At 41.5% G+C, this 24,763-nt stretch overlaps 1 protein-coding gene across 7 annotated transcripts in view; it reads left to right on the top strand.

Annotated features, from left to right (window-relative positions):
- Sytl2 (synaptotagmin like 2) overlaps positions 1-24,763 on the top strand; it is a 57,368-nt gene that overhangs the window by 27,724 nt on the left and 4,881 nt on the right. For 3 of the 7 annotated variants that reach the window (XM_023716625.1, XM_023716621.1, XM_023716623.1), the window contains 9 exons: positions 1,928-2,029; positions 4,276-4,329; positions 5,510-5,560; positions 8,730-8,824; positions 12,744-12,863; positions 14,638-14,807; positions 16,710-16,812; positions 19,839-20,009; positions 23,769-23,847. In XM_023716625.1, coding sequence (XP_023572393.1) covers positions 1,928-2,029; positions 4,276-4,329; positions 5,510-5,560; positions 8,730-8,824; positions 12,744-12,863; positions 14,638-14,807; positions 16,710-16,812; positions 19,839-20,009; positions 23,769-23,847 — 945 coding nt within the window. The remainder of the gene's footprint in view (positions 1-1,927; positions 2,030-4,275; positions 4,330-5,509; positions 5,561-8,729; positions 8,825-12,743; positions 12,864-14,637; positions 14,808-16,709; positions 16,813-19,838; positions 20,010-23,768; positions 23,848-24,763) is intronic. The other 4 variants (XM_023716622.1, XM_004632558.3, XM_023716624.1 and 1 more) reach the window with 2 other exon arrangements.

The raw sequence follows: 24,763 nt of genomic DNA, 5'->3' as shown, positions 1-24,763 counted from the left end.
GGCCCACCTACATGTGTGAGTACCGGTTTTGGCCCACCTACACATGAAAGGCTTATCTCAGTTTGCTGCTCTGATCAACGCTTGGCATCTTAGCAGAGAACCTCCCCGAATGCTTTGGCATGAGAGGTTGCCTGACCCAAGTGATGCAAGACTGGACGGTGCTCTCTGGCTGGACACTTTAGCCAAAGTTGGACGAGCAAAGTTGCACAACTAATTGACTACAGTCTCGATAAAACCAGATAAGATTTACTGGGTGGCTGACTCAGGAGACTTGAATTCCTTTGCAAGTAGCTTCTGCACTGACCAAGGAACCTAATCCTAATTAGTTGAAGTTATTTTAACAAATGTGGCTGGTAAAAAAAGAAAAAAATGAAATACATATCTGAAACCAAACATACAGAAGCATAAAGCTAGTGCATTAACCCTTTTGAGGTATTTCCTTACCAATCCACCCCGTGCATTGTTATAGGCATGTGCCACCACACCCAGACTCGGTGGCTGGCACAGACATGTGGTGCCAGGGATCGAACCCTGGTCCCTGTCTTGCCTAAGCAGTCACTTAGTCCACTGAGCTATCTCGCCAGCCCTCAAATAGGCATGCTTATGATGTACTAACATCAGTGATGGAACAACAAAAGCTTTTCTTTCAAATGTATTAAATGATTAGCTAGACAGTGCTGAGAGAAAGGTATTTTAAAATTATAAGTCAAGTAAGATGTATAACACATTGCAGTCATGGTTTTATACCCCCATCCTAAATTATTATTTAAAGAAAAAAAAACTGGCAAGGGTAGTGTGAAAATAAAGTTTACTTCTTAAATTCAAACACAGAACACCCCAAGTCTAACTTATCTCAGAATCAATTTGCTGTGAATTGTACATTAACATTAGGCAAAACTAAAACACATATTAGGAAATTATTGTTGAGAGAGGTGGTTCTTACATTCATTCATTCATTGAATGATTCATTGACTCTGCAAGTATTTTTGAAGTGTCTATGACCAATCACTGTGCTAGGCACCAAGAATACAGAGAGAACTGTTAAGATTCAGAATAGGACCTAAGCATGGTGAAGTTTTCACTGTCAAGATGAAAAACTTAAGGACAATTTAGAGAATTTTTCTGTAAAGTTTAAGAATTACTATTATTCAGAGATCACACCTTTGTATTTCTCTTGGTTCTAAAATGTCTTTTTTATAAAATAAAAGTATTGCTAAATGGTAGGTTCCCCCTATCACCTTCAAATTGCCTCAGTGAAATAACATTTAACTATCCATTCACTTACCAAAATGTTTCTGGAAATTTTACTGAATCATGAAATCCAGAGAGACGGCACCTTTTGAGTTGGGGAAGCTATCCACTTGTGACCCATTTGTACACAGATAAACATCTGAATCCTGCTTTTATACCTTCAATAGTCTTCAACTAATTTTTAAAATTTTTTAAATCACTTAATGGCTGCTTCAAAAGATAGAATGTTAAGGAAGAACCTTCCAAGTGTGGTGCAAAAGAAACCATGAGCCTAAAAGAGAGCTCAGTAGGAGATCATGTTTGGATTAATGTGCTGATTTTATTTCTATAACAGTTCATGTTTGCAACTATTTCGTGGCCAGGTAAATTATGTTTTAAAGGACATATTAAAGGTAGGGGAGGTAGCTCAGGTATAGAGCACTCACTAGCATATGTGAGGCTCAGTGCTAGATCACAAGCAACAACATCAAAACCAAGAAACAACTACAACAACAAAGCTAGAGAGCCGTGCTAACAGTGGAGAAATTTTGCTTCCTTTTGTGAAGTACTTCGAGCACGCAGGGAGGCTGTGGCATACTTTCTCTTTTCAACGTACCATTGCAGAGTTCAATAGTTATCAGAAGATTGGGTTTTTCTTTTGTATTGTGCAGCATTCATCGGTTTTGTCTTGTAACAGGTTCGGAAGAAGAGCCCCGTCCTGTTTTGAAACCCTTGGAAAGGAGTGCTGCTAGAAAAATGCCTTCCAAAAGTCTAGAAGACATTTCACCAGATTCACCAAGTGAGAACAAAGCTTGCCCTGCTGTTCACGCCTCACCTCAGCTTAGAAGTGCTTGTGTGTCCCGCTCTGGCCTCACTGCACGTGGCCACGCGCCGAAAGCCCTAGCGCGAGGGTTCGCAGGTGGCGATGGCTTTCCCCAGCTGTGCTGAAGAGGTTCATCCTCAGGCATGCTGGAATTTTGCTCTTAAATGAATGCATGAGGTTTGCTTACTAGAATACTAGGTTTCCCTCAAACAAAGCGTTGTTCAAGCATAGTGAGTTTTAAAGGATTGTGGTAGCTGGCAGTACCCATAGAACTAGTAGTACTAGGTAACATTTATTGAATAATACGTGGCAAAAATTGCCTGAGAATTTTACATGTTTTGTCTCATTTCACCAACACAAAAAACCCTGTGAGAGGAAAATTGTTATCGTTATTTTATGAAAAGAAAATAGGGGCTGGGGAGATGGCTCAGTAGGCTAAGCGCTTGACTGGCAAACACAAGGATCTGAGTTCAATCCCCGGTTCCGCAAAAGAAAGAAAGAAAGAAAGAAAGAAAGAAAGAAAGAAAGAAAGAAAGAAAGAAAGAAAGAAAGAAAGAAAGAAAGAAAATGAAGGCCAGACAAGTAAAATAGCTTACTCGTAGCACACAGCAGACCTGAGAATTGAATTGATGGAAAGCTTTCAGCAGCATTTATAAATTTACCACATTATAACATAATTGTGTTGGGTGTCTAACAAATTTTTATGATATGGTGTTGAGTTGGTATCTGGATTTGGGGATTTCACATTCTCTCTCATTCCTTGTTTTCTGTTCACACATTGGCTGGGTGGTTCATGCCTGTAATCCCAGCACAAAGGAGGTAGAGGGAGGAAGATTGCCAAAAGTTTAGTGTCAGCCTGAGCTACGCAGTGTGTTCATGGGCAGCCTGAACTATACAGCAAGATCCGGTCTCAAAAAACCAATGGGGGAAGAGGGGTTCCCTAACACGCAATCGTTCAGGTACCCTTTTCCCCACTGGGTACTGCTTTCATCAGTGAAGGAGCTCTTGGTTACTAATAGAAGACACATTGTATGTAGGGACTTGTATGCTGCACAAACGGATTTAGAAACCACAACTTCTAGGGATTCTGTTCTTACTCGTTTGAAGCTAAAATATACCGCTGGGATTTCGATGCCATGAGAAAAACTGTGTAAAATCTAATCAGCATACCCAGCTTATGATTGATAATTGGCCATTTTCAGGTTTAAAATAGTTTTTAGGCATCTGCAATTGAGACTGAAAAGTTAAGAGTTTAAAAAGAAAAAGTTTGAGAGCGACTTCACCTAACAGTTCCTGAAGTTGTCAGGTTTCCAGGGTTCTAAAGGCAATATTCAGAGCCATCCTAACCCTTCCAAGAAGCTTCAAATCTTAGTGATGGAGGGACCTTGAAGGTCACCTATTTCAGCCTTCCCCAATGCAAGACTCCTCCAGACCCTCCTCAGCAGGTGGCTTGCTCCCACCTCTCCCTGAATGCTTCCCGAGAAGGCAAGTCTAGTGCTTTGTTGGACAGGCCTGGTTGTTCTTTCTTAGGTCAGTGATGAGCCTGTGGCAAAAGAAAACCTCAGCAACTATACTGGGTTTAGCAAATCCCTTGCCTGTGAAGCACAGAGCTATTTCCATAGTGTAGCTTTAAAGTATTCAGGAATGTGGAGGGTTAAAAAAAAAATCACTATCAGCTGACGAGTATTCCTGCACGCTCCCTTTCAAATACCCACTCTCAGGCTAGCCTGCCAAGATTCCACTTAGCAGCTGGTCCCCAGCTCCATCTCTTCAGTTGCCTTCCCAAGCAAGCCTCCCAGAGGCATACGCAATCGATGATGCACTCGCACAAATATCTGTTCATGACCATAGGTTTGGGAAGGTGTTAGTCATGCTAGCATCGCGCCCGTTCCAGAAGAATAGCGAGGCTGTTAGCAGCCTCGTCGTGCTTTCTCCCATTGCCAGCAGATCGCTTGCTCTGAGCTAACCCTCTAACCCTTGGGAGGCAGCGTGCAGCAGTCCTCATGTGAGCTGCATCGAGGCTGAAATGGGAGCTCCTGCTAGGGCCCTCGCTCAAGTAGCTGATCTACAGAGAAAGAATTTGGGGGAAGACATCGTGGCTGCACCCCTCACTGCATCTTGACTAATTGCTTCCAACCCTGGGAGCTCACAGAGACAATCTCATTGTTCTTTTCTCTCCACGGCTCAGCCATGTTAACCATTTGTTACTTTCTCCTGAACAGATCAAGCAAAAGTAGATAATCTGCCAGAAGAATTAGTACGTAGTGCTGAAGATGGTAAATATCTTTATGTGTTTGCATGTCAGTCTGTGTGTTAAGTTCTGCCTGGGCTGTGTGAGCAGTCACTGGGATGCAGCTGTTGAACAAATAGACCCTCATTTGCCACTCTGTGGCCAGCAGTGCCTAAGTTACTATAAAAACTGCCCTGACTTGGTGCATTAAATAGCGTGTGTGTTTTTAAGACTGCTGGTGATACTACTGCGAGGATCTCACTAGAGACCCTGGGGAAGCAAGAATTTCTATAAATAGGAAATTGTATTTCTATGGGTATGAGCTGATGTTTACCACTTCGACTTGCAGAGCTCCTTTTGGAGGAAGGAAGACTAGAAGGGTTCCTGGGTTAAGTCATTTCTGTGTTTAATTCTTAAGGATCAGCACTTAGATCACTGGGAACAACCAGTAAAGCCTTTGAAGGAGACAGGTCCTAGGAGTGGGGGAGTCCTGCCTCTGCTTATACAGATAACTTAGGGTGACATTAATTGATTCTGAATATAAGGAGCTGAAAGGTCTTTAAGGTTGTCAATAGATTGTGTATTACTTGCTTCATGTTTTAAAAGACTAGGGTTATAGGGGTTGGTGGGGTGAGGGATGGAGGAATGTCCAACTGTTAGAGTTGAGGATTTATGCAAATGAATAATTTATATGTGCATGCTGTTTTTTAATTTTTCTAAGTGGCTTTCACTGTAATCATAAAAATGATATTCATTGAGATGTCCTATACAGAATGTCATGACAGAACCCTTTCAAAGTCTTTACTTTTAGGGAGTAGTTTTGTCTTTCTCATTCTAGAAGAACATTATTGAAGTAAGAGGGATGAGATTTTCATCATTTTTCAATAAGAAAAGTTGAGGAACGTTTGATGATTTTCTAAGATTTTGTGACCAGTCAGGTAGTGGGAGTGCATGGAAAAGAATCTCAGCTTTGTGCTCAATTTCAGGGCTGTGGTTTAGTATGCGAAGGGACGGAGCTTGCGCGTCTCCTGTGATCCAGGTTTTAGTTGAGTGGGAGACCTTAAAAGACTAGTGAAGAGTCACACTGGGATAAGGGCGAAAGCAAACTGAAAATCTGTCTGGTTGATTCTGCAGTTTTAGTTGTGGAACTGACCTTTGAGTTGACTTTCACGTCTGTCTAATCCTTCTGTTAAAATGGTATTTATTCTCAATGTCACTCTTCTTAGTAGATCAAAAAGCAGATCAGGAACCAGACGCAAATGAATGCATACCAGGAAGTGAGTAGCAGGATTTTTCTCAAAATGACTAAATGTTCTATTTGCCTAGTGTTAAATATACTGAAAGAACTAACCCATTAATAATGCAGCACTTATCATTGCTAAACTTCTGCAGCTTGCAAAACTATTTCATTCTGATTAGGGTTTATTAAAACATTTGATGCTGTGTATGTAAAAAAAAAATTCATGGTTCTACTGAGGGACAGTTAAATATTTTAAAAATATGTATTATGTTGATATTGCTGTTTGTGAGTATTATTGACTTTTGTCAGTCTCTGCTCTTTGTGTATGTCTGCTAAAAATTAAGTTGGCATCTTATGATTTCATTTGGCTTTCGTGTTGTAGTAAGGCCTTGAGTATTGGATCCTGTATATAAGCTTGTAGCCACGAAGCAACTTATAATGTTCAATTTAACTGGACCCAAGAAGTAAGTGTATTTTGGTAAATGTAATATGGTTGTATTTGACTCTCTACGTATCTAGGAAAGCAAATTTTATGTCTTAGATTTATACTCTGAGGGTGAAAGCAAGATCCTCACAGCAAATATTCAACATAAAAGGCATGTGAAAATCTGCATCTAAGAAATAAATGTCTATCTGTGGTGACGAAGACTAATGAACGTCTACCAGCATGCAAAGATATTATTTGTTCCCTCTTTTCTGTTCAATCTTTAGATTCCTTAGCTGTGACTGTTGCTTTAAGGACAAATGATGTTTAAAATGCTGTGGGGCCCAGAAAAGCATGCAGATCTGTGGGTGATTTCTAGCTCCCTAGTTTCAGTCACCTTCCTAAGCCTAGACATTAGAGGTATGAAGACAGTGACATACACACTGTGCCCACCCTCAGTTCCACAGTGTTTTTAATAATAATCCCCTGACAGTCTTCAGATGTGCTGTTAGGCCTTAAAGGGGTAAACAGCCACATGAAGGAGTCGTTAGATAAACAATGTGCTGATGCAAGAAGTCAGCGACATCTAGTATGAAATCGGAGACTTTGTTCATGGTGCTTCCTGCCAGCGGGTGAAGGTGCTGAGCTTTGGCACATGACTTGACAGATTCTTAAGAGCTGCCTAGGAAAGAAGCCGCTTCAGGCCTGGCCCCGTGAGTACCCCTGGTGCAGACAGCAGAAGACTTCTGCCTCTAAGAAAGGGGCGATAACCAGGCTTTTCCTGTTGCTTTTGAACTGGGATATGCTCAAGCTTGGGCGTCTGGATTTGTCTTGCTGTTTTATTCCACATTTAGCCTGAGGAGTGAAAGAAAGCCTTACGTAACCATGTGCCTAGATGGCTGTATCTTATTCATGCCTCCTGACTGGCTTAGGCAGTTACTGGTCAAGACAAGTCGACCAATTCTGGGCTAAACTCAGTGAATTAATTTCTCTTTTTAATGATTTCCAAAATGATTCTTAGTGTCTTTTTAGTAAAGAATATATTCTTACTGTAACACAAAACCAAAATTATAATCAAACTATAAATAAGCTCACAAATGTAAGATTGACTACATTTGAGTAGTGGGTAGAACTGAATTTGACTTGCATACTGTCATCCAATAATATACTTGGAAAATAATAAAAGGCTGTAACAAGAAGTTTTTATTCTCACTGGACCATACTATGTGACATAGTTTTACACTAGTACGAGTATAGCTCACTCTAGTACACACACACACACACACACACACACACACACAATTGTTCACTAAAAATGAAGAAGTGAAGTAGGTATGCTATGAGACTTTTGAGTAGATTTTGGAGCACATGCAAGCTAAGTGACAGACGCTGTGCACGTGAATCACTGGGCCTTTAAACTTTTTATAAAACATGTTTGTATGTACATGAAAGAAAAGTGTGTTTTCAATTTCTGCCTGTTGCCTGAAAATTGTATTTAGAGTATGTAGCTCAAATTTCTTTCCTTAGATTTCTTTAAGTTAAAATGAATATAGTTAATGTCAAGGGAGAAATTTCAGTCTTCTCTGTTATACACAGATATATAGTTTGACTTTTATCTATTTTCCTAGTATCTTTTAATGATAAAGGCAAGTTAATATATGTATATTGTGCTCACAGTATAATTTAAATATTTCTCCATGCAGTAATATTTAACTTTTTATTCAATTATTTAAAAAACACACAGCCTATTACATTGGGTATTTTTCTGTTTTAAGAAATGCTAACTTTCACTAGAAGAGCTATGATTCATACTCGGCGGGAGGGGTGGGGACGTAGGGCAGAGTGGTGTGGGGCGGCCCGAGGGGATGGGAGAGGGTCCGGCCCACGCTGCGCCTGGGCTGGGACTGGTCCTGCCAGCGCAGGGTAGCAGGAAGCTCTCCACACACTCACCGGACCTGGGCTAGGACTGGGTCTGAAGAGCTATGATTCAACACAAGAAAAGCTTGGACATTTGGATTCATAGAAAAAAAGTTTTCTAACTAGAGATATGCAAATGAAAATTCTAAGTCATCTTTTTATGGTGTCTTCTACTTACTATGTTAGAAAGAAGATACTGTGTATACTATGTTTTCATGTTAAGTTCCTAAATTATTCTATCTGAAACCATGTAAACTTCACCTTGGGATATTGACAACTCTCTTTTTAAAAGGTACCTAAATGATTTATAGTTTAAAAAATAATTTTTCAGTTATACCCTTTTGTAATTCCAAAAGAGAAACACTGTCAGAAAAGCGGGCCTCCTGACCGTCAAATGGGTAAACCTGCTCACTAGCATGCATTAGTCAAGGAGACTTTTGTTGAACTGTGTACCAAGACCCTGACTATCCAGATGAAATCGTTTTTTAGCTTGCAGCACATTAATACATCTCAAGGAGATGAACCAATAAATATAGAGCTCAGCATTCAAAACTCCAATGTGTAAAAAAGTAAAACCAGTTCACATTGATAGACTTTTAATGTAATATAAGTCCAGCTCTAATTTAATAAGGACTAGTATTGTTTAAATTAATTTTTATTTGGTTCAACTCCTTGCTAGATCTCTCTGTACGTAGTTTATAAAATCTGCATGCTGCTTACCTCATGACACTGTGCATGTAAACTTCTGTGCCTTTAACCTTTTATAAAACGTGTCTATTCAGAGATGCAAGAAAAGTATACTCAGTTTATGCCTAATGCCTGAAATTTGGAAGAATAATTTTGAAATTGAAACGTTGCTGTTTAGTTTCTACAGTGCCTTCACAACCTGAGAATCAGTTTTCCCACCTTGGTAAACTCAAAAGGATGAGCAAGTCTGTTCCAGCATTTCCTCAAGATGAGGCAAGTTTGTCTTTTGTACCTTTAGAAAAATGGAGCCAGTGGTCATAATGGTGCAGATCTGCAATCCCAGTACTTGGGAGACTGAAGCAGGAGGATTACTGCTATGTCAAGGCTAGCAAGGGCTACATAGTGAGTTAAAGGCTGACCTGGACTACGTAGCAAGATCTTTGTTCAAGATAGAGTTGGACAGACAGACAGACTGGAGGGTGATAGATGGATCCTGTGTTCTTGCTCTGCCCAGATCAGTGTGTTTGTGTTCCCCTATACTAAAGACCCATACAAGATTGAGCCTTACCTTCCAAGCCAATAGAGTGTTGTTGATCCTGAAACACAAGACACGTCTCATTTGACTCAAACAATAAGTCTTTTTTTGGTCAGTGAAGTCAGATTGCATAGATTTTGGAATGTGATTTTTGTTTCAAAGTCAGTACAAAGTGAGAAATACAAGAAGAAATATGTTGGCATGAATTAACTATCCCTCTGTAGCCTTGAGTTGGTTTGGAAAAGCTTAATGTAGGGGCCGGAGAGATGGCTCAGTAGGATAAGCGCTTGACTGGCAAACACAAGGATCCGAGTTCAATCCCCGGTTCTGCCAAAAAAAAAAAAAAAAGAAAAAAAAGAAAAAAGAAAAGAAAAGCTTAATCTAGGTAGCATGACTACCTTGAAAACCTTTGTTAAAGCAAAAAGTAACAATGACACAGCAAGCTTTAAAGAGTGTCTACTGGGTGCCAGGGACTTTATATTTATTGTGTAATTTAATTGTACAGGAATTTTACAAGAATTTCACACAATTGCCACAAGGTTTACATTTCCCAGACACCGCTGACCATCTGCCTATCTTGGGACGGTGTGGTTTAATGTTTGCCCTAGTCACCAAGTTGTTATAACTATTTGTTCCTATTTTATGACCCTGGTTAATTCTAAGTGGGTTTATGGCTAGCTACATAGGAGGGGGTGAGGGAGTGAGTTTGTCCATAGTTTAAGTGAACTTAAGAGACCCTCCCTTATAATGGAGTCTCTTTTGCCCCATCACTAGTACCCACGTAGTGAGGTTGTAGGGAACAGTAAGTCAACACATAGCATAGTGCCTAAAGCCAAGTGAGTATCCATTAAAAATGCTAACTGCTATGAAATAGAAACATTCTTAGGAATTCCTTTATTTATTTATGTATTTTTAATTTATGTATTTGGTACAGGGTCTCACTATGCAGCTCAGACACATAGTTATCCTCCTGTTTCGGTTGTCCCAGCACTGGGATTACAGGCATGCGCTACCATGCCCCATGTTGGTGACTGGCTCAGTGCAGGTCTGGTGTAGCATGTGGTGCTGGGGATCGAACACTGGTCCCTGTGCTTACCTAAGCAAGTGCTTTCATCTGCTGAGCTATCTCACCAGCCGCCAAGAATTCTTTTAGCATATAGAACATGAGAGGAACTCTGGGTAACATATAAAAACCAAATTTCTCCATCCTGATGACCTTCTGCAGGCTGTTGGACCTTTGATGAGCTGTATCTGCAAATATTCAGACTTTGCATATATTTAAGATCTCATGTTATAGTTTCATTTGCAATGAACCTCTCAGTTTTGGAACTAACTCATCAGCCAGAAGGCAATAGCAGCCACCCTGTGGAGTTTCTGTGGTTTTATACCTTTGTATCTCTGTTTTGGTCTTGGGTGATCATAGAATGAACCATGTAATGATATCAATTTCTAGTTTTTACATTTTTCTTCTCCATTGAATTTTAGCCTGCACAGAAGAAAGTTCAGATTACTTGGGTTTGTGTATCAGAGACACCAGTATTGCAATGTATCATTTTACCTGTCAAAGTGCAGAGGTTGAACTGGATGATAAATGATGTGGGGATGAAATCAGGTCTCGCTCCTTTGTCCATTGTCCACTTGAGAGAGCATTACTTATATTTGTTGAGCACCAGTGACATAAAACCACTGTTCCAGGTTGACAAGACAGAATCATGTCCTTCTAAAAAGTCACTAATGTGGGGCTGGTGAGATGGCTCAGTGGTCTAAAGCACCTACTTAGAACAAACTAAGCTAAACAAAGCACAGGGACCGCAGTTCAATCCCCCAGCACCACATGCCAGCCTGCCCCACCCCCTGGTGGGCTGAGCTGGCCACACACACACACACACACACACACACAAAATAAATAAATAAATAAATAAATAATTTTTTTTTTTTTAAAGTCACTAATGGTTCGGCCAAATAGCTCAGTGGATTAAAGTGCCTGCAAGCAGGGACTGGGCCAGGGGTTCGATCCCTGGGCCTGCTGTGCTGGCTCCACCCCCAGGGTGCACTGAGACAGTGACTGAGACTGGGCATAGTGGTACATGCCTGTAATTCCAGCACTTGGGAGGCTGGAAACAGGAGAATCGCTACAAGTCTAATCTAGTAGTGAGACCCTGAATGCCTTGTAGACCCTTCTGTAAAATACAGAAAAAATAAATAAATAAAAATTAAAAAATAATCAGTAATGATTGATATGCTAATGTGCTAAAGCACGGGAAGTGGATTGTTAAGCATGTGGGAGTCTTTAACAGCTCTGGACTTCTTTTAATCCTTGGAAAAAGATTCTTTTGTCACCCATGCAAGCCATTAATTTTGTTTTTCTTGAACTCCTTTATTCACCTGCACTAGAATTGCCATCCATGATATTGATGCATAATTGCATGGTCGTGGGATGTGTTGGCATGAACTAACGACCCCTCTGTGACCCTCGAAGCCAGACACTAACCCTAAGGGAGCTCACTGTGAATCTTGAATTTGGTGGGTTGCCATCCAATAAGCTGTAGACATAACACAGTAAAATTTGTCACTGTGACTTTTCTTTCTTGTCCCAGGTAGACATTTCTTGGCACATGTTTAAAATAAATCTCTCATTGCTTTTTACATGGTAAAGAAGTATGTTAAAATTTAACGTGGGTAGAATGTGTAATTTAACATACTTTCCTACAGCACCTAAAAGGCAAGCACACTAATGTTACAGGAATACAGAAAGAATAGTTTAAAATTTAAAAGACTGCACATATATGTAGTTGAGACAGATGAGACTTTTCCTTTTCCTAGCTTAATAGTATCCCAAGGGCAGGCCAAATAGCTCAGCAGATTAAAGTGCCTGCAAGCAGGCACAAGGGGTTCAATTCCCTGGCCCTGTCCCCGGGGCGTGCTGAGATGGCTATTGAGACTGGGTGTGGTGGCACATGCCTGTGATCCCAGGTCTTGGGAGCCTGTAAACAGGTGGATTGCTACAAGTCCGATCTAGTAGTGAGACCCTGAACACCCTGTAAACCCTTCCCTAAAATTTGAAAAAAAAAAAGATAGTATCCCAAATAAGAGATCTGATTTTTTTAGGGAAGCTAGAGCTATGATAATAATGAGGGAAGTTAAGTATGATATTTTGTTTTGCCAAGGTTTTTTTTTTTTTCAGTACCGGGCACTGAACTCAGGACCCTGTGCTTGCCAGGCAAGCACTTACTCTACTGAGCTATCTCCCCGGCCTCTTGCCAAGATATCTAAACTTTTTGCTATCTGAGTAATTTTTCCTAACACACACACACACACACACACACACACACACACACACGTAAAATACATGATATTAAAAAAGAAGCCAGCAAAGCTCACTGTGGCACTGTCTTCTGTAGCGCCTTGGAGCCGTGCTGCAGGTAGAAAACCTTGTTCTTCTGGTCACTAAGCGCTGCCTCCTCCTCGCGGCAGATCCAGTGCAGACCACTCACGTCATCCCAGGTCCCTCTCTTTGGTAATTAGCATGAGTGTCCTTTGACCTTGGGAAATGTCGTAGAACAGTGGGTACCAAGATATCATCTTTGTCTAAATATAGATGCTGACTTTGACTCATTCTGACTTTAAATCCTGTGCGTATTATATGCTGTTTTGTAGAGTGATGACAGAGAAACAGATACAGCATCAGAAAGCAGTTACCAGCTCAGCAGACACAAGAAGAGCCCGAGCTCTCTAACCAATCTTAGCAGCTCCTCTGGCATGACGTCCTTGTCTTCTGTATGTAAACACTGGCCCGTGTTAATCTCTTTCCACTGCTCTAAACCGCTCTTTGCCACGCTTCTGCTGATGGTCAGGTGGCCCCCCTTGTCATTCTCAGACTCCCGGGCACAAGCATGTTCTCTAATTCATAATCAGCATCGGGTGAACTGAACTTTTTTAAAAATAAGGACTTTCCTATTCATTATTATGAATAAAAAAATTTTGGAGATAAGTACTGCACTTTAGAAATAAATTTAAACTGCCAGCAAGATGTATCACTAAAATTTTCTTTAAAATAAATGGGGGCCCGGGAGATGGCTCAATGGATTAAGCGCTTCCCTGGCAAGCGCAAGGGCCTGAGTTCAATCCCTGGTTCCACCCCCCCCCAAAAAAAATAAAATAAAATAAATGTTTCTTCTTCCAATTTTATGTGTATATATCCGGTAATATGAATAGCTGATTGTAAGACAATACCATGTATTACAACAAATACTGTGAAATTCATATTACTTTGTTAAGTAAAATTCTGTATGAGTTGTCAAAATAAATAAATAAATAAATAAATAAAAATAAAATAAATGGAGTAGGGCTGGGAAGAGAACTCAGTGGTCTAAGCACCTGCCTGGCAAGCACAAGGACCTGGGTTCAATCCCTGGTATTGCCTGCCATGCAGGCCCTGGAATCCCAGGCATACGGTGGCCGCCAAAACCGGGCGTGGTGGTGCATGCCTGTAATCTCAGCACTGGGGAGACTGAGACACAGGAGGATCGCTACAAATCTGAGCTGTGTAGCGAGACTGTACCAAATAAATAAGTAAATAAATAAAAGATTAGAATAAAGTTTTAAAGATGGAGTAGCTATTATAAAATCTCTTTAAATCAGATTCATTTTAATATACTGTCTTCTCTAATAAACTGTTTGAATAAACTTACTGATTCATATTAAAGAATAGGAAAGGTGAATCTTTGCCTTACAGCAAGATACCAAACAAGGTTTTAAAAGGGGATTTCCCTAAGTATAGTTGCTCAAGTTTGATTTAAGAGTATTGACTCTACATGGAGCTTCTTGCACAAAGTGTGGGAGGTATGTGCGTGTGTAGTGTGTGTGTAGAAATTACACACGTGTGTCTTGATGCACACTTAGCTAAATATTTTCCTGATATGCACAGCATCAAGTACACTAAGCAAGTGATGCTGGGCTTAGATTCTGACCAGCCTTGCATTTCTGAAACCTTTTTAAAAAATCTATTTCAATTGACCTTCTGCTGATAATCTAACCTATGCCCTTGGGAGGCTCTAAGCACCCTTCATCAATCATCCACTTTCTACCCTCCTGGGCCCCCGGAAGTGCATGGCTCTGTAAGCATCTCTCTAGATTGAAAGAATGAGTAATGTGGTAGAATTCCTCTCTACTGCCCTGGAAAGTTAAGCTATTTGTCCCTGTGATTTGTGTGCCTGAGGTTTCTCATATTCTCTTTCTTTAGCATTTTAAATGCCATGCATGCCTAAAAATGGAACTGTGAACGCCACCCACCATAAAATCACTGTTTTGAATGAGTCAGCATCGAAATAACCTTGCATTTCCCTTTTGACCTCTGTCTTTTGAGAGCAATTTTTTAAAAATCCCTAGTGATATAGATCGTTGTCCGTGTTAATATCCTCATCCCATAGGCAACCGGCTGGTTTTGTATACAAGGTAGAGAAATAATGCTGAGTGAGGGTGGTGTCTGTGACCCTCGTGCTGGGGGTCAAGAATGTTGCTGAGCCAGACCCCGCATTTCTGATGCTTTCAGGTGAGTGGCAGTGTGATGAGTGTTTACAGCGGAGACTTCGGCAACCTGGAAGTGAAAGGAAGCATTCAGTTTGCGCTGGACTACACAGAGGCACTGAAGGAGCTGCACGTGTTTGTGGCCCAGTGTAAGAACTTAGCCGCAGCAGACGTTAAAAAACAGCGTTCAGACCCGTGAGTACCTTTTGGAGTTACAGCACCTACTTTCTTTCAGTTTGAAACTATTAATCCAATAGGAAGTAGAAAGGAAAGAAAGTAATCAAAGACAGGGTCTGTGGGTCTGTGTGACCCACAGTGTGAAGAGGAATATTTAAAAAGTTGAGGGGCCTGGGGAGATAGCTCAGTAGAATAAGTGCTTGCCTGGCAAGCACAAGGTCCTGAGTTCAATCCCCAGTACCGCAAATAAGTAAATAAATGAATAAAAAGTTGGAGGATTTGCAGACCAAAATTAGAGAAAAAGGAGGGCTGCAAGGAAAGCCAACATTTTGGCCCTAGCCTTCCAAGGTCAATTAAGACTCAGGACATATGAGAACTTGTACTGTAACGTCATGTAACTCAGCAGTGTCCCAAATTTTCTGATCAAGGAGATTATGGGGCCAAAGAGGAAAGTGATCGATGATGTAGAGTGTGCTGGGGAGAGTCACATGGAGAGAAAACATTCTCTCAGGCTTTCACAGAGAGCACATTGGCCAAGCAATGGCTGTGACTCATCCACATGGCTGACACTGACAAAGGTTCTACAATCTGAGGTACAGGATCTCAGGATAAATCCTGAGGGGATTTCACTGACCTTATCAGACCTGAAAGCTACAACTCTTGTTGCATAGGTCTTGCTTTACCTTGGTCTTAACCATCCAGTAGAAAAGTATAAAAATGAAATATGAGAAGTAAAGCCATGCTGTTATGTTGAGCTATAGGGGACTCAGGTCTACAATTTCTGACATTGCTAGTTAAGCGGAAGACCCAATACTATTATGGGCTACTGGACTCTTTTAGAATATTTTGCTGAGTTTACACACCCATAATATTCAAATAACGGAACTTAACAAAAAAAGGGTATACAGATGAATGTCCATTTTGTATCTGTGTATTCAAAGTGGTTAGGATAGATATATAGTTACATTCTCTTAATGAATAGAGTGATTTGTTCTAATGGTGTTTGTAAATAGGATCTCAAGTCCGCATCTTGTACAGCAATTAACCACTAAGAAGAATGTATGCAGTGCATTAATTATTGAAACTGTCCTACCGATTTGATTTGAAACTGTCTCATTGCTATTTGTTTATCAATAAAATTATGGCAAAAAATAAATAAATAAAGGAGCTGGCAAAAAAAAAGTTGGAGGGAAGTGTGATTTTTAATTATTGTGCTATGTCAAACCCAAAGCTTTTTGCTTAATGTCATTCATAGATAGATAGGTAGATAGATAGATAGATAGATAGATAGATAGATAGATAGATAGATAGATAATTTTATTTTATTTTGAAAATTAAGAACAAAAATCAGATACAAAGACAGATTAACATTCTTTTTTTAAAAAAAGTTTTGCATCAACCATGGCTTGATTAAATGTGTGCCAAGACTGATGTTTTTTTTTTTCAGTAACAAACACTTTAATAAAACTACAAGCACCAAAGCCTTTCCTCAATAAGAAATAAACCAACAGATTTAAACGCTGTTAGAAATTTGCCCCCGCCCCTTACACACATACTCAGGCCAAAGGAAAGCAACGAATTCAGGAAATTTGCTTTAAAAATCTTCAGAACAATGCTAAGTGATTCATTCCACTAAAATCTCTTTAAAGGTTAAAAGTATAAAGGTGTTAGTGGGAACATTTGCTAATTACTGCTTTTTACAATGTTGTGAAATAATTGCTGTGGTCAGTTTTCAGTGTGTTTTTAAAAACAGAAGATGCGGTTGGGAGATGGCTCAGTAGAATAAGCTCTTGCCTGGCAAGTGCAAGGGCCTGAGTTCAATCCCCGGTTCTGCCACAAAAAAAAAAAAAGAAGAAATAGAGGAAGGAACATTGCTTTTATACTCTCTGAACTTCTCGTCTGTTTGCATCTCTCTTTTAGATATGTGAAGACCTACTTGTTACCAGACAAAGGCAAAATGGGCAAGAAGAAAACGCTTGTGGTGAAGAAAACCTTGAACCCTGTGTTTAACGAGATTCTGCGGGTATCCATCAGTTCTCTACACAGGAAAATCCTCGATGCGAGCTGTGGGTTGGGGTAGCTGTGTCTTCTAGGGTCGTATCTACACAGGCACTCTCCAAGGGAGAAAACGGAAAGGAATGAGTGTTTCCCGAGAATGTGCTTTGTGTGAGGCGGTACGGATGAAGGTACACACACGCTCTCCGCGTTCCCCGCACCCTGCCTGCTGGCAGCTATCACCTACATGTCATGCACATACAATGAAGCTACATGTCACAGACTGCTGAATGAAGCTCACAGAAATAAGTACATTTGCTTGAGGAGGTACCGTGGCTAATGTGTCTGTCACAAGCAGAATTCTCTTCCACGACACAATTCTGATCACTATTTTTCTGCTTAAAATCTTTCACATTCATCCTTTAGAACATGCACAGACCCTGTACAACCTAATCTCCATCCTCACCTTCTTTCTCTCAGAATCCATTTTCTAAAGGGCGGAGGAGATAGCTCAGTGGCATAAATGCCTGCCTGACAAGTCCAAGGTCCTGAGTTCAATTCCCGGTCCTGCAAAAAGAAAAAAAAAAATCTTTTTTCTGGTCATCCTATATTCCCTTCTGTACTTTGAAGAAAGTAAGTTTTCTTTTCTTTTTTTAAATGTATTTAGTACAGGGTCACGCTACACAGATTGGACTCACACTGTTTTGAGCCTCCCAAGAGCTGGGATTACAGGCTCGCACCACCATGCTCAATCTCAGTGCGCCCCTGGGTGGAGCCAGCACAGCATGCCAGGATTCGGCCGCTGCAGTCTGCCTAAGCAGGTGCTTTAATCTGCTGAGCTGTCTGGCCAGCCCTTGAAAGTACATTTTCTTTCACCGGAGTTCCTTTCTGTTCCCTGAGGCTGTGGTAGTGTTCTGCACATTCTTTCTCTAACCAGCTCTTAGACACTCTTCAATGCTTTTTCTTAGAGCTTGCTCTTAATAGCTTTAATGACATTGCTTTACCCGAGCTTGTTCTAACACTCAGCACTAGACTATTTCATTTAATTTTCTACCTTGACACTAAATTTCAAGAACCCTGAGGGCAGGGACCAATGCTGTGATGTACATACACCATCCCTCTGTGCAAATGGCATGTCTGAACCTCAGACCTGAAAGGGGAAAGTGACAGTTTCGGGATCTGAAAAAGGGAAATAATAGTAGTTACCTACTTCAGCAGTTGTGGACAGCAGAGGAGTAAATGAGTGAGTGACTGGCACACAGTAAACACGTAATAAACATTGATCAGTGGTACCGTGTGCAGGATAAGGACCAAAAACTATTACTGGAAGGAGTGACGTATGGGCAGGTGAATGGAAAATATGCCTCATGCAGGTACCCACGTTCTTTTTTCTCTTCCTCCTCCGAACTGGATTATGCTTGCTCTGTGGTGATTAATAGATCATTTAAAAATTTTTAGTTTTGGGGGCTGGTGGGATGGCTCGGTGGTCTGGAGCACCTACTTACAACAAGTGAAGCTGAGCAAAGCACAGGGACCGCAGTTCGATCCCCCAGCACCACATGCCAGCCAGCCCCGCCCCCTGGTGGGCTGAGCTGGCCCCCCACACACACACAATAAATAAATAGATAAATAAATAAATAATTTTAAAAAAAGTTTTTTAGTTTTAACTAAAAATATAAGAAATATTATTTTTTGTATCTTTATGAAAACTCTTAAATTTTTGATTATCCTTTGGGAAAAGAAGACACAGTGAAAAGAACTCGCAATCATCCCCGGCTAGATTAGGGACTTGCGGATTTTCTTTTCTTTTTCTTAAGAGTAGAAAATATTTACTGGGGGAAAGAAAGCTTCTGTCCAAGAATCTGAGTTCAATCCCTGGTTCCACAAAAAAAAAACCAAGACAGAGACAGAAGGGGGGCCCACGCAGGTTGTCCCCCTACTTGTGGATTTTCTATAGCAAGTTTTTGTGGCAAAATCTTGCTTTATAGTGTAGACTGGGCTTGAACTCACTGCATAGTCCAGGCTGGTCTTGAACTCATGGCAGTCCTCCACACTCAGACTCCCAAGTGCTGGAATTACAGGCGTGTGCTACCATGTCTGGCTTCTGTAGCCAGTTTTTAATTATCATTTGACTATGACATACCCCGGTACTCAGGCTATTTCTGGGTCAGCTACTTCAACCCTATACTCAGGAAAAGCCAGCTAATTTACTTGGTAGACTCAGAGAAAGGCAGGTTTACTGCCACCAACATGGACATTGAAGCAGTAGGTCATAAAGCCAGATGGAGGTTACTTTTAGAAGTACTATTATTCCTTCCATGATTACATATAATCAAGGTTTGACTGTATTTGAGATGAAAAACTTTAGAATACCAAACCTTGTCTGCTTGACCATGTGAGGCTGGAAAAAAATAAGTTTATGTTTTCGGGGTTTTTTTTTTTTTTTTGTAGAACCGGGATTGAACTCAGGCCCTTGCGCTTGCCAGGCAAGCACTTATTCTACTGAGCCATCTCCCTGGCCCCTTATCTGTCTTTTGAAAGTCATCTTGTCCTTGTGGGGTGTTGCCGGTGAAAAGCGCCCACATGGGTGAGGTGGTGTGTGGGGACGCTGCGCTCTCCACTCGGCTTGGCTGTGAACCTAAGAATACCCTAAGGAACAAATATGTTTTTTAAAAGTACCTTATCCCCAGGTAGCAAACAGAACGGGAGTAAACTTGATTGTCTTTTTAGAGTGAGTTTGATGTCTGTTACGTCTAGTCTAAAAATACCCAGCAAAATTGAATGATTGGCTTTTTAGAAAACCACTACCCACTAGGATATTTGAGCCCGGCTCTGCTTTTCCAGAGAGGAAAGAACGTCAGCTTTTATGAAAGGTGGATTTTAGCTCTTAGAAACAGGACACTTAGAATAAGGTGACTTTGCAACATTTGGGTGACGTGAAACCTAACGGACGAGGAGAACGTCGGATCTGCACGGCTGACTTCCCATCTCTGTGTCATAGGCTGGCGTCAGGGAATGTTAGTCATCATTTTAATTTTCCTCTTTGAACTGCAGTATAAAGTTGAAAAACAAATCTTAAAGACACAGAAGCTGAATCTGTCCGTCTGGCACCGGGACACGTTTAAGCGGAACAGCTTCCTCGGGGAGGTGGAGCTTGACCTGGAGACATGGGACTGGGATGACAAGCAGAATACACAGTTGAAGTGGTACCCCCTAAAGCGGAAGGTAAGTTCCAAGGCTTTTGGCTGGTTGTCGGGTTGGTTAGTTGGCTGGCTGGGGTTGGTTGGCTTGTGGCCTGCTGTCTTGCAATAAGGCTGTCGTATTTAACTCAGTCTGATTGTAATTTCGAATCACTTTAAATAACTGGCCTGTACATTCTGCCAAGAGAGAGTAAGAAAGATTAAGGAGAATGTTTAAACCACCTAGCATATATGTGTCTGAGATTGCAGGAAGGTCGTTTACGTACTTCAGTCCTTTGAAGTGCGAGACATACTTGAAGCCTGACGTGTGGTCAGATTTTGATAAGTGTTCTGTGCCACCTGAGAAGAGAGTAATGTTGGGTATAACGATCTGTATCAATTAAGTCAACGGCTAATAAAATCTTCTATATCCTTTCTGATTTTATGTCTGTGTGTACTCTGAATTACTAAGAGAGATATGATTATGGATTTAACTGGTTGTCTTTTAGTTTGTTATTTGTTTATCTTGAGGTTATCTTACGAAGTATATACATATTGAGAATTGTTTTGGGCTAGCCAGATAGCTCAGTGGATTAAAGCACCTGCTTAGGTAGATGCAGGGACCAGGGTTTGATCCCCAGCATGCTGTGTCAGCCCCACCCCCGGGTCACACTGAGACAATGAATGAGACTGGGCATGGTGGCACCTGCCTGTAATCCCAGAGCTTGGGTAGGCTGAAAACAAGAGGATCACTACAAAGCTGATCTGTGTAGCAAGACTCTTTAGACTTTATACTAAATACAAAAAAAAATTGTTTTATTCTGATAGATTAACAGTTTTGTCATTCAAAAATATGCTTTTTATCTCTAGTAATATTTCTTACCTTAAAGTCTATTTTGTCCGCATTAGTATAGCTGTGTCAGCTTCTACACAGTTGTAGTTTGTTTCAGTCCCTTAATTTTCAAACTTTTTGAACCCTTACAGTTAAGATATGTTTCTTATAGGCAGTAGTTTGGTTTTTTTTTTTGGTTTTTTTTGGCAGAACTGGGGATTGAACTCAGGCCTTTGCGCTTGCCAGGGAAGCGCTTATTCTACTGAGCATCTCCCCAGCCCCTTAGATTTGTTATGAATGCAAGTGTAGTTTTCTTTGTATCTATCATGTTTTGTGTTTACTGAGCTTCTTGCATCTGGATCTTGGTATCTTTCATTAACTTTGAAGATCTCTCAGAAGTTCTTCCTTCAAAAACTGATTTTCTCCACATTTTTCCAAGCCTTTCTGGAACTTCTAATTACATGAACACTCTACCATGTAACTCATCTCATTTCTATATTGTATATTTTTTTCTTTATGCTTCAGACTAGTTTTTCCTAAACTGTCTTTCAGTTTAGCAATTTAACCTTCTTCTAATCTGCAGTTTAAGCTCAGCTTCAATATAAAATTTATGTGTTTGTATGAATATCTTCATTCAACTCCATTTTGCTTTCATTTCTCTCTAGAACATTATCTTTGTAAACACTGTAGTCACAGCGAGGCGCAGTGGTACCTCCCTGTAATCCCAGTACTCAGGAGGCTGAAGCAGGAGGATAGCCATGAGTTTGGGGCAACCTTTGGCTACACAGCAAGTTCAAGCCAGCCTTTACTATATAAAGGGACCTTGTCTCTAAAATGTAAATAAATAAATAACCTAGCCATCACAGTTATTAAAAGTGTGTAGCTTCACATTTTAATAGTCATTTGTGAGTCTCTTCTCTATTTCTTCTTAAATCCTAGTTTGATCACTTGGTCCTTGGTCTTAGTGGGGCTGCTTATCGTTCATTGTATGTGAGAAAACTCAAGGGATTACTGGTTCTGTTCTCCTAAGAGAACAGAACCGACCACCCTAACCTCTTCTGGGAATGAGACCACCCTAGCCTCCTCTTCTGGGAATGAGACCACCCTAACCTCTTCTGGGAATGAGACCACCCTAGCCTCTTCTGGGAATGAGACCACCCTAACCTCTTCTGGGAATGAGACCACCCTAGCCTCTTCTGGGAATGAGACCACCCTAACCTCTTCTGGGAATGAGCTGACTTGAAGGACAGATGCAGTTTTCTGGCCTCGTCTTATTTGCTGGAATTTCTAGGCTGCGGCTCTTTCGGATCTCAGCTGAAAGCCTAGGAAGTGGTTCTGAAGTTTTAGAATGTATCTGTGCATCAGAAGGACTGGGCGAAACTCAGGTTCTGCGGCCCAGCCCTCGAGGTTTCTGGTCCAGTCAGCTCTGGGTCTATGCAAGAGCACGCATGTCTTTCAAGCTCCAGGCAGCATGGATGCTGCTGAGCTCGAGACCATGCTTTGAAACTACTGACGTAGGGCAGTTTTCCAGCAGTGTTGCTCCTGAGTGGGCCGTGGATTCTAAGGTTGTTCCCCAGCCCCGTGAGACCACCGAAGGCCCTGCTCAGCCTGCCAGTGTCGCTTAGCTGGGCGTTTACGTCTTGGTTTGGCACTAGGAAAAGAGGAGCTGAGGTTTCAGAGTGAGAATCAGAGAAGAATGCTAGGCTCTGCGATCTTTTCCCTTTAGCTAGCCCAGTGCTTGGGAGGCTGAGGCAGGAGGACGCTGTGAACTCAAAGCAGCCTGAAGTACAGCGCAAGGCCCTATTGAAGAAACAAACAAAAACAACTTGTCCATTCGAATCTTTTTCGGTTTCAGTAATTCTTTAACATCTTTGAATTGATTATTTTAATACTGCATTTTTACTTTTTCTCAGTGTCTGGGTGGGCTTCGTCCCAGCTAGAAGTGATACGTACAAACAAATGTGGTGTGTCTGCAGTGTGATCAAAAAGCATAGTGAATATGAAACCATTTAAAACCATTTATCGCAATAAAAGACAAATTGCCACTAATCGCCCTCAAAACACTCCGCCTCACTTCCAGCCCAGCCTGTCGTTCTCGCCGCTTCCTGCAGCTGCTTGACCTGCAGGCACACAGACCCGACACCCGCAGCTTGCAGGAGTGGAGGGTTAGTCTGAGTCACTCACGGCTTCTAGAGATTTAGCTCAGTCAGCTGGCTCCGAGGCAGAGATGTCCTCATGGAAGGGCCTGACAGCCAAGATGCAGGCGGTGGCTGAAAGGCAGCGCAGGAGAGCAGTCCTGGCAAGGAAGGGTCTAGAGTAGCCCCAAGGCCACACCCCAGGGCCCACTCAGACACGCCCGGACCAGGTTCCAAAGCCGGTCAGGAGGATTCGCCCCCTTAACCACCACAGACATCTTGCTTTTAAGCAGCCTCCATTAGGTTTCTGATCACACCCCTTTGGAATCAAGGCCCTCACTGACCAGAGTTTGAATGTAAGACCATCTCTCGTATGCCTGAAAGTAGCATACGTATTTTTAAGTTATTATCCGGTCTTCATAATTCTTACAGACTCCTATGCAATAAGTCTCTAACAGTTAGGTTAGCACAGCTTTGAAGAAACAAGATGGTTCCCTGGCTGAATGACCAAGAAAATGTGCACGTCCTGACAAAAGTGAACATTTTGGAGACACCTTTTGCATCTCAAAGCAAAACATTCTGATTTCTCGACCATTTTTGAGACTGAAAACCTTGAGATATTTTTTAAGCACCCTGTGAGTCTTCCTAAGATATACAACATTGCTTTTCCAGTTGTAAAGACAACAGCCTGTCTCTGACACAGAGGTAATTTTGAATTCAGGACACTCGCAAATGATACATCGTCCCAGAAATGGCCTGACGGTTCTGTAACAGAATACCCATGAACTAGACTTGTATAGGTCTGAGTCTCACAACCACTGACATTCCTGTTTTTCAGACAGCACTGGTTGCCCTTGAGGCAGAGAACAGAGGCGAAATGAAGCTCGCGCTCCAGTATGTCCCAGAGCCACTTCCCGGTGGGTAGCGACTTTTAGTCACGTCCATGTTCTTCCTTATTCAGAGGTTGTGCATCTTGACACTGCTGTGATCAGAATGGAGCTTGAGGAGTCTCTTTCCTGGGTGGGAAGAATTCATGGGTGCTCCCTAAGAAATTGGAGCTCATTGATCCCCCACTCTGAGAGTCTTATTAAGAGGTAAAGTGCTCTGGCTCAAGTCTGCTGTGTCATCCTTGACTTTGGGGCCTCAGATCTTCCTGCCAGGAGCAAAAATTGGCAGGCAGTGAGTGCCAGCCCTGCACTGTCTCCAAGCGCGTTCCCCCGTGTGTGAATGTTATGACTGAAATCAGGGATGTCGGCCTCAAATGTTGTTAGTAACCAGGCAGTAAAACAAGGGATATGGAGAAAATAATAGATGCTAAGGGCAGTAGCTGAACTAAGAAAAGGTATTCTAACTAAGTTTTTAAAAATTTGAAGGGTACAGGGCATGGCGGTGCACACCTGGAATCCCAGCACTCGAGAGGCCGAGGCAGGAGGATCACTGCAGGTTCAGGCCAGCCTGAGCTATCTAGAGAGATAGTCAGCCAAAGGGGGGGAAAGGAGGGCAGGCAAAGCATGCGTTTGGGCCAAATTGCTGCTAGACCATCATCTTGTGACTTTTGGGTCTTCCTAAAAAGCAAGTTCATTCACATATAATTTGTATCTGATAGTTTATGGCCAACATGCATGAAAATGCCAACCTTCTATCCTTTTTTCCTGGTTATCACTTGCTAGTTGAGAAACCCAGGGAATTGTGTGTTACAATGAGTTCCACCTTGCCTGCGTTTTTGTCCATGTAGTTTTTCTTCCCTGGAATACCTTTCTCTTATCCTTGACCTGTCCAGATCTTAGATGAAGTCCCATGTCCTCCATGAAGTTTTTTCAAAAATTATATATA

This window comes from Octodon degus, unplaced genomic scaffold (genome assembly GCF_000260255.1).
Source record: "Octodon degus isolate 3935 unplaced genomic scaffold, OctDeg1.0 scaffold00049, whole genome shotgun sequence".
In the NCBI taxonomy this organism is placed as follows: Eukaryota; Metazoa; Chordata; class Mammalia; order Rodentia; family Octodontidae; genus Octodon; species Octodon degus.
This window is presented reverse-complemented; position numbering and strand designations above follow the sequence as displayed.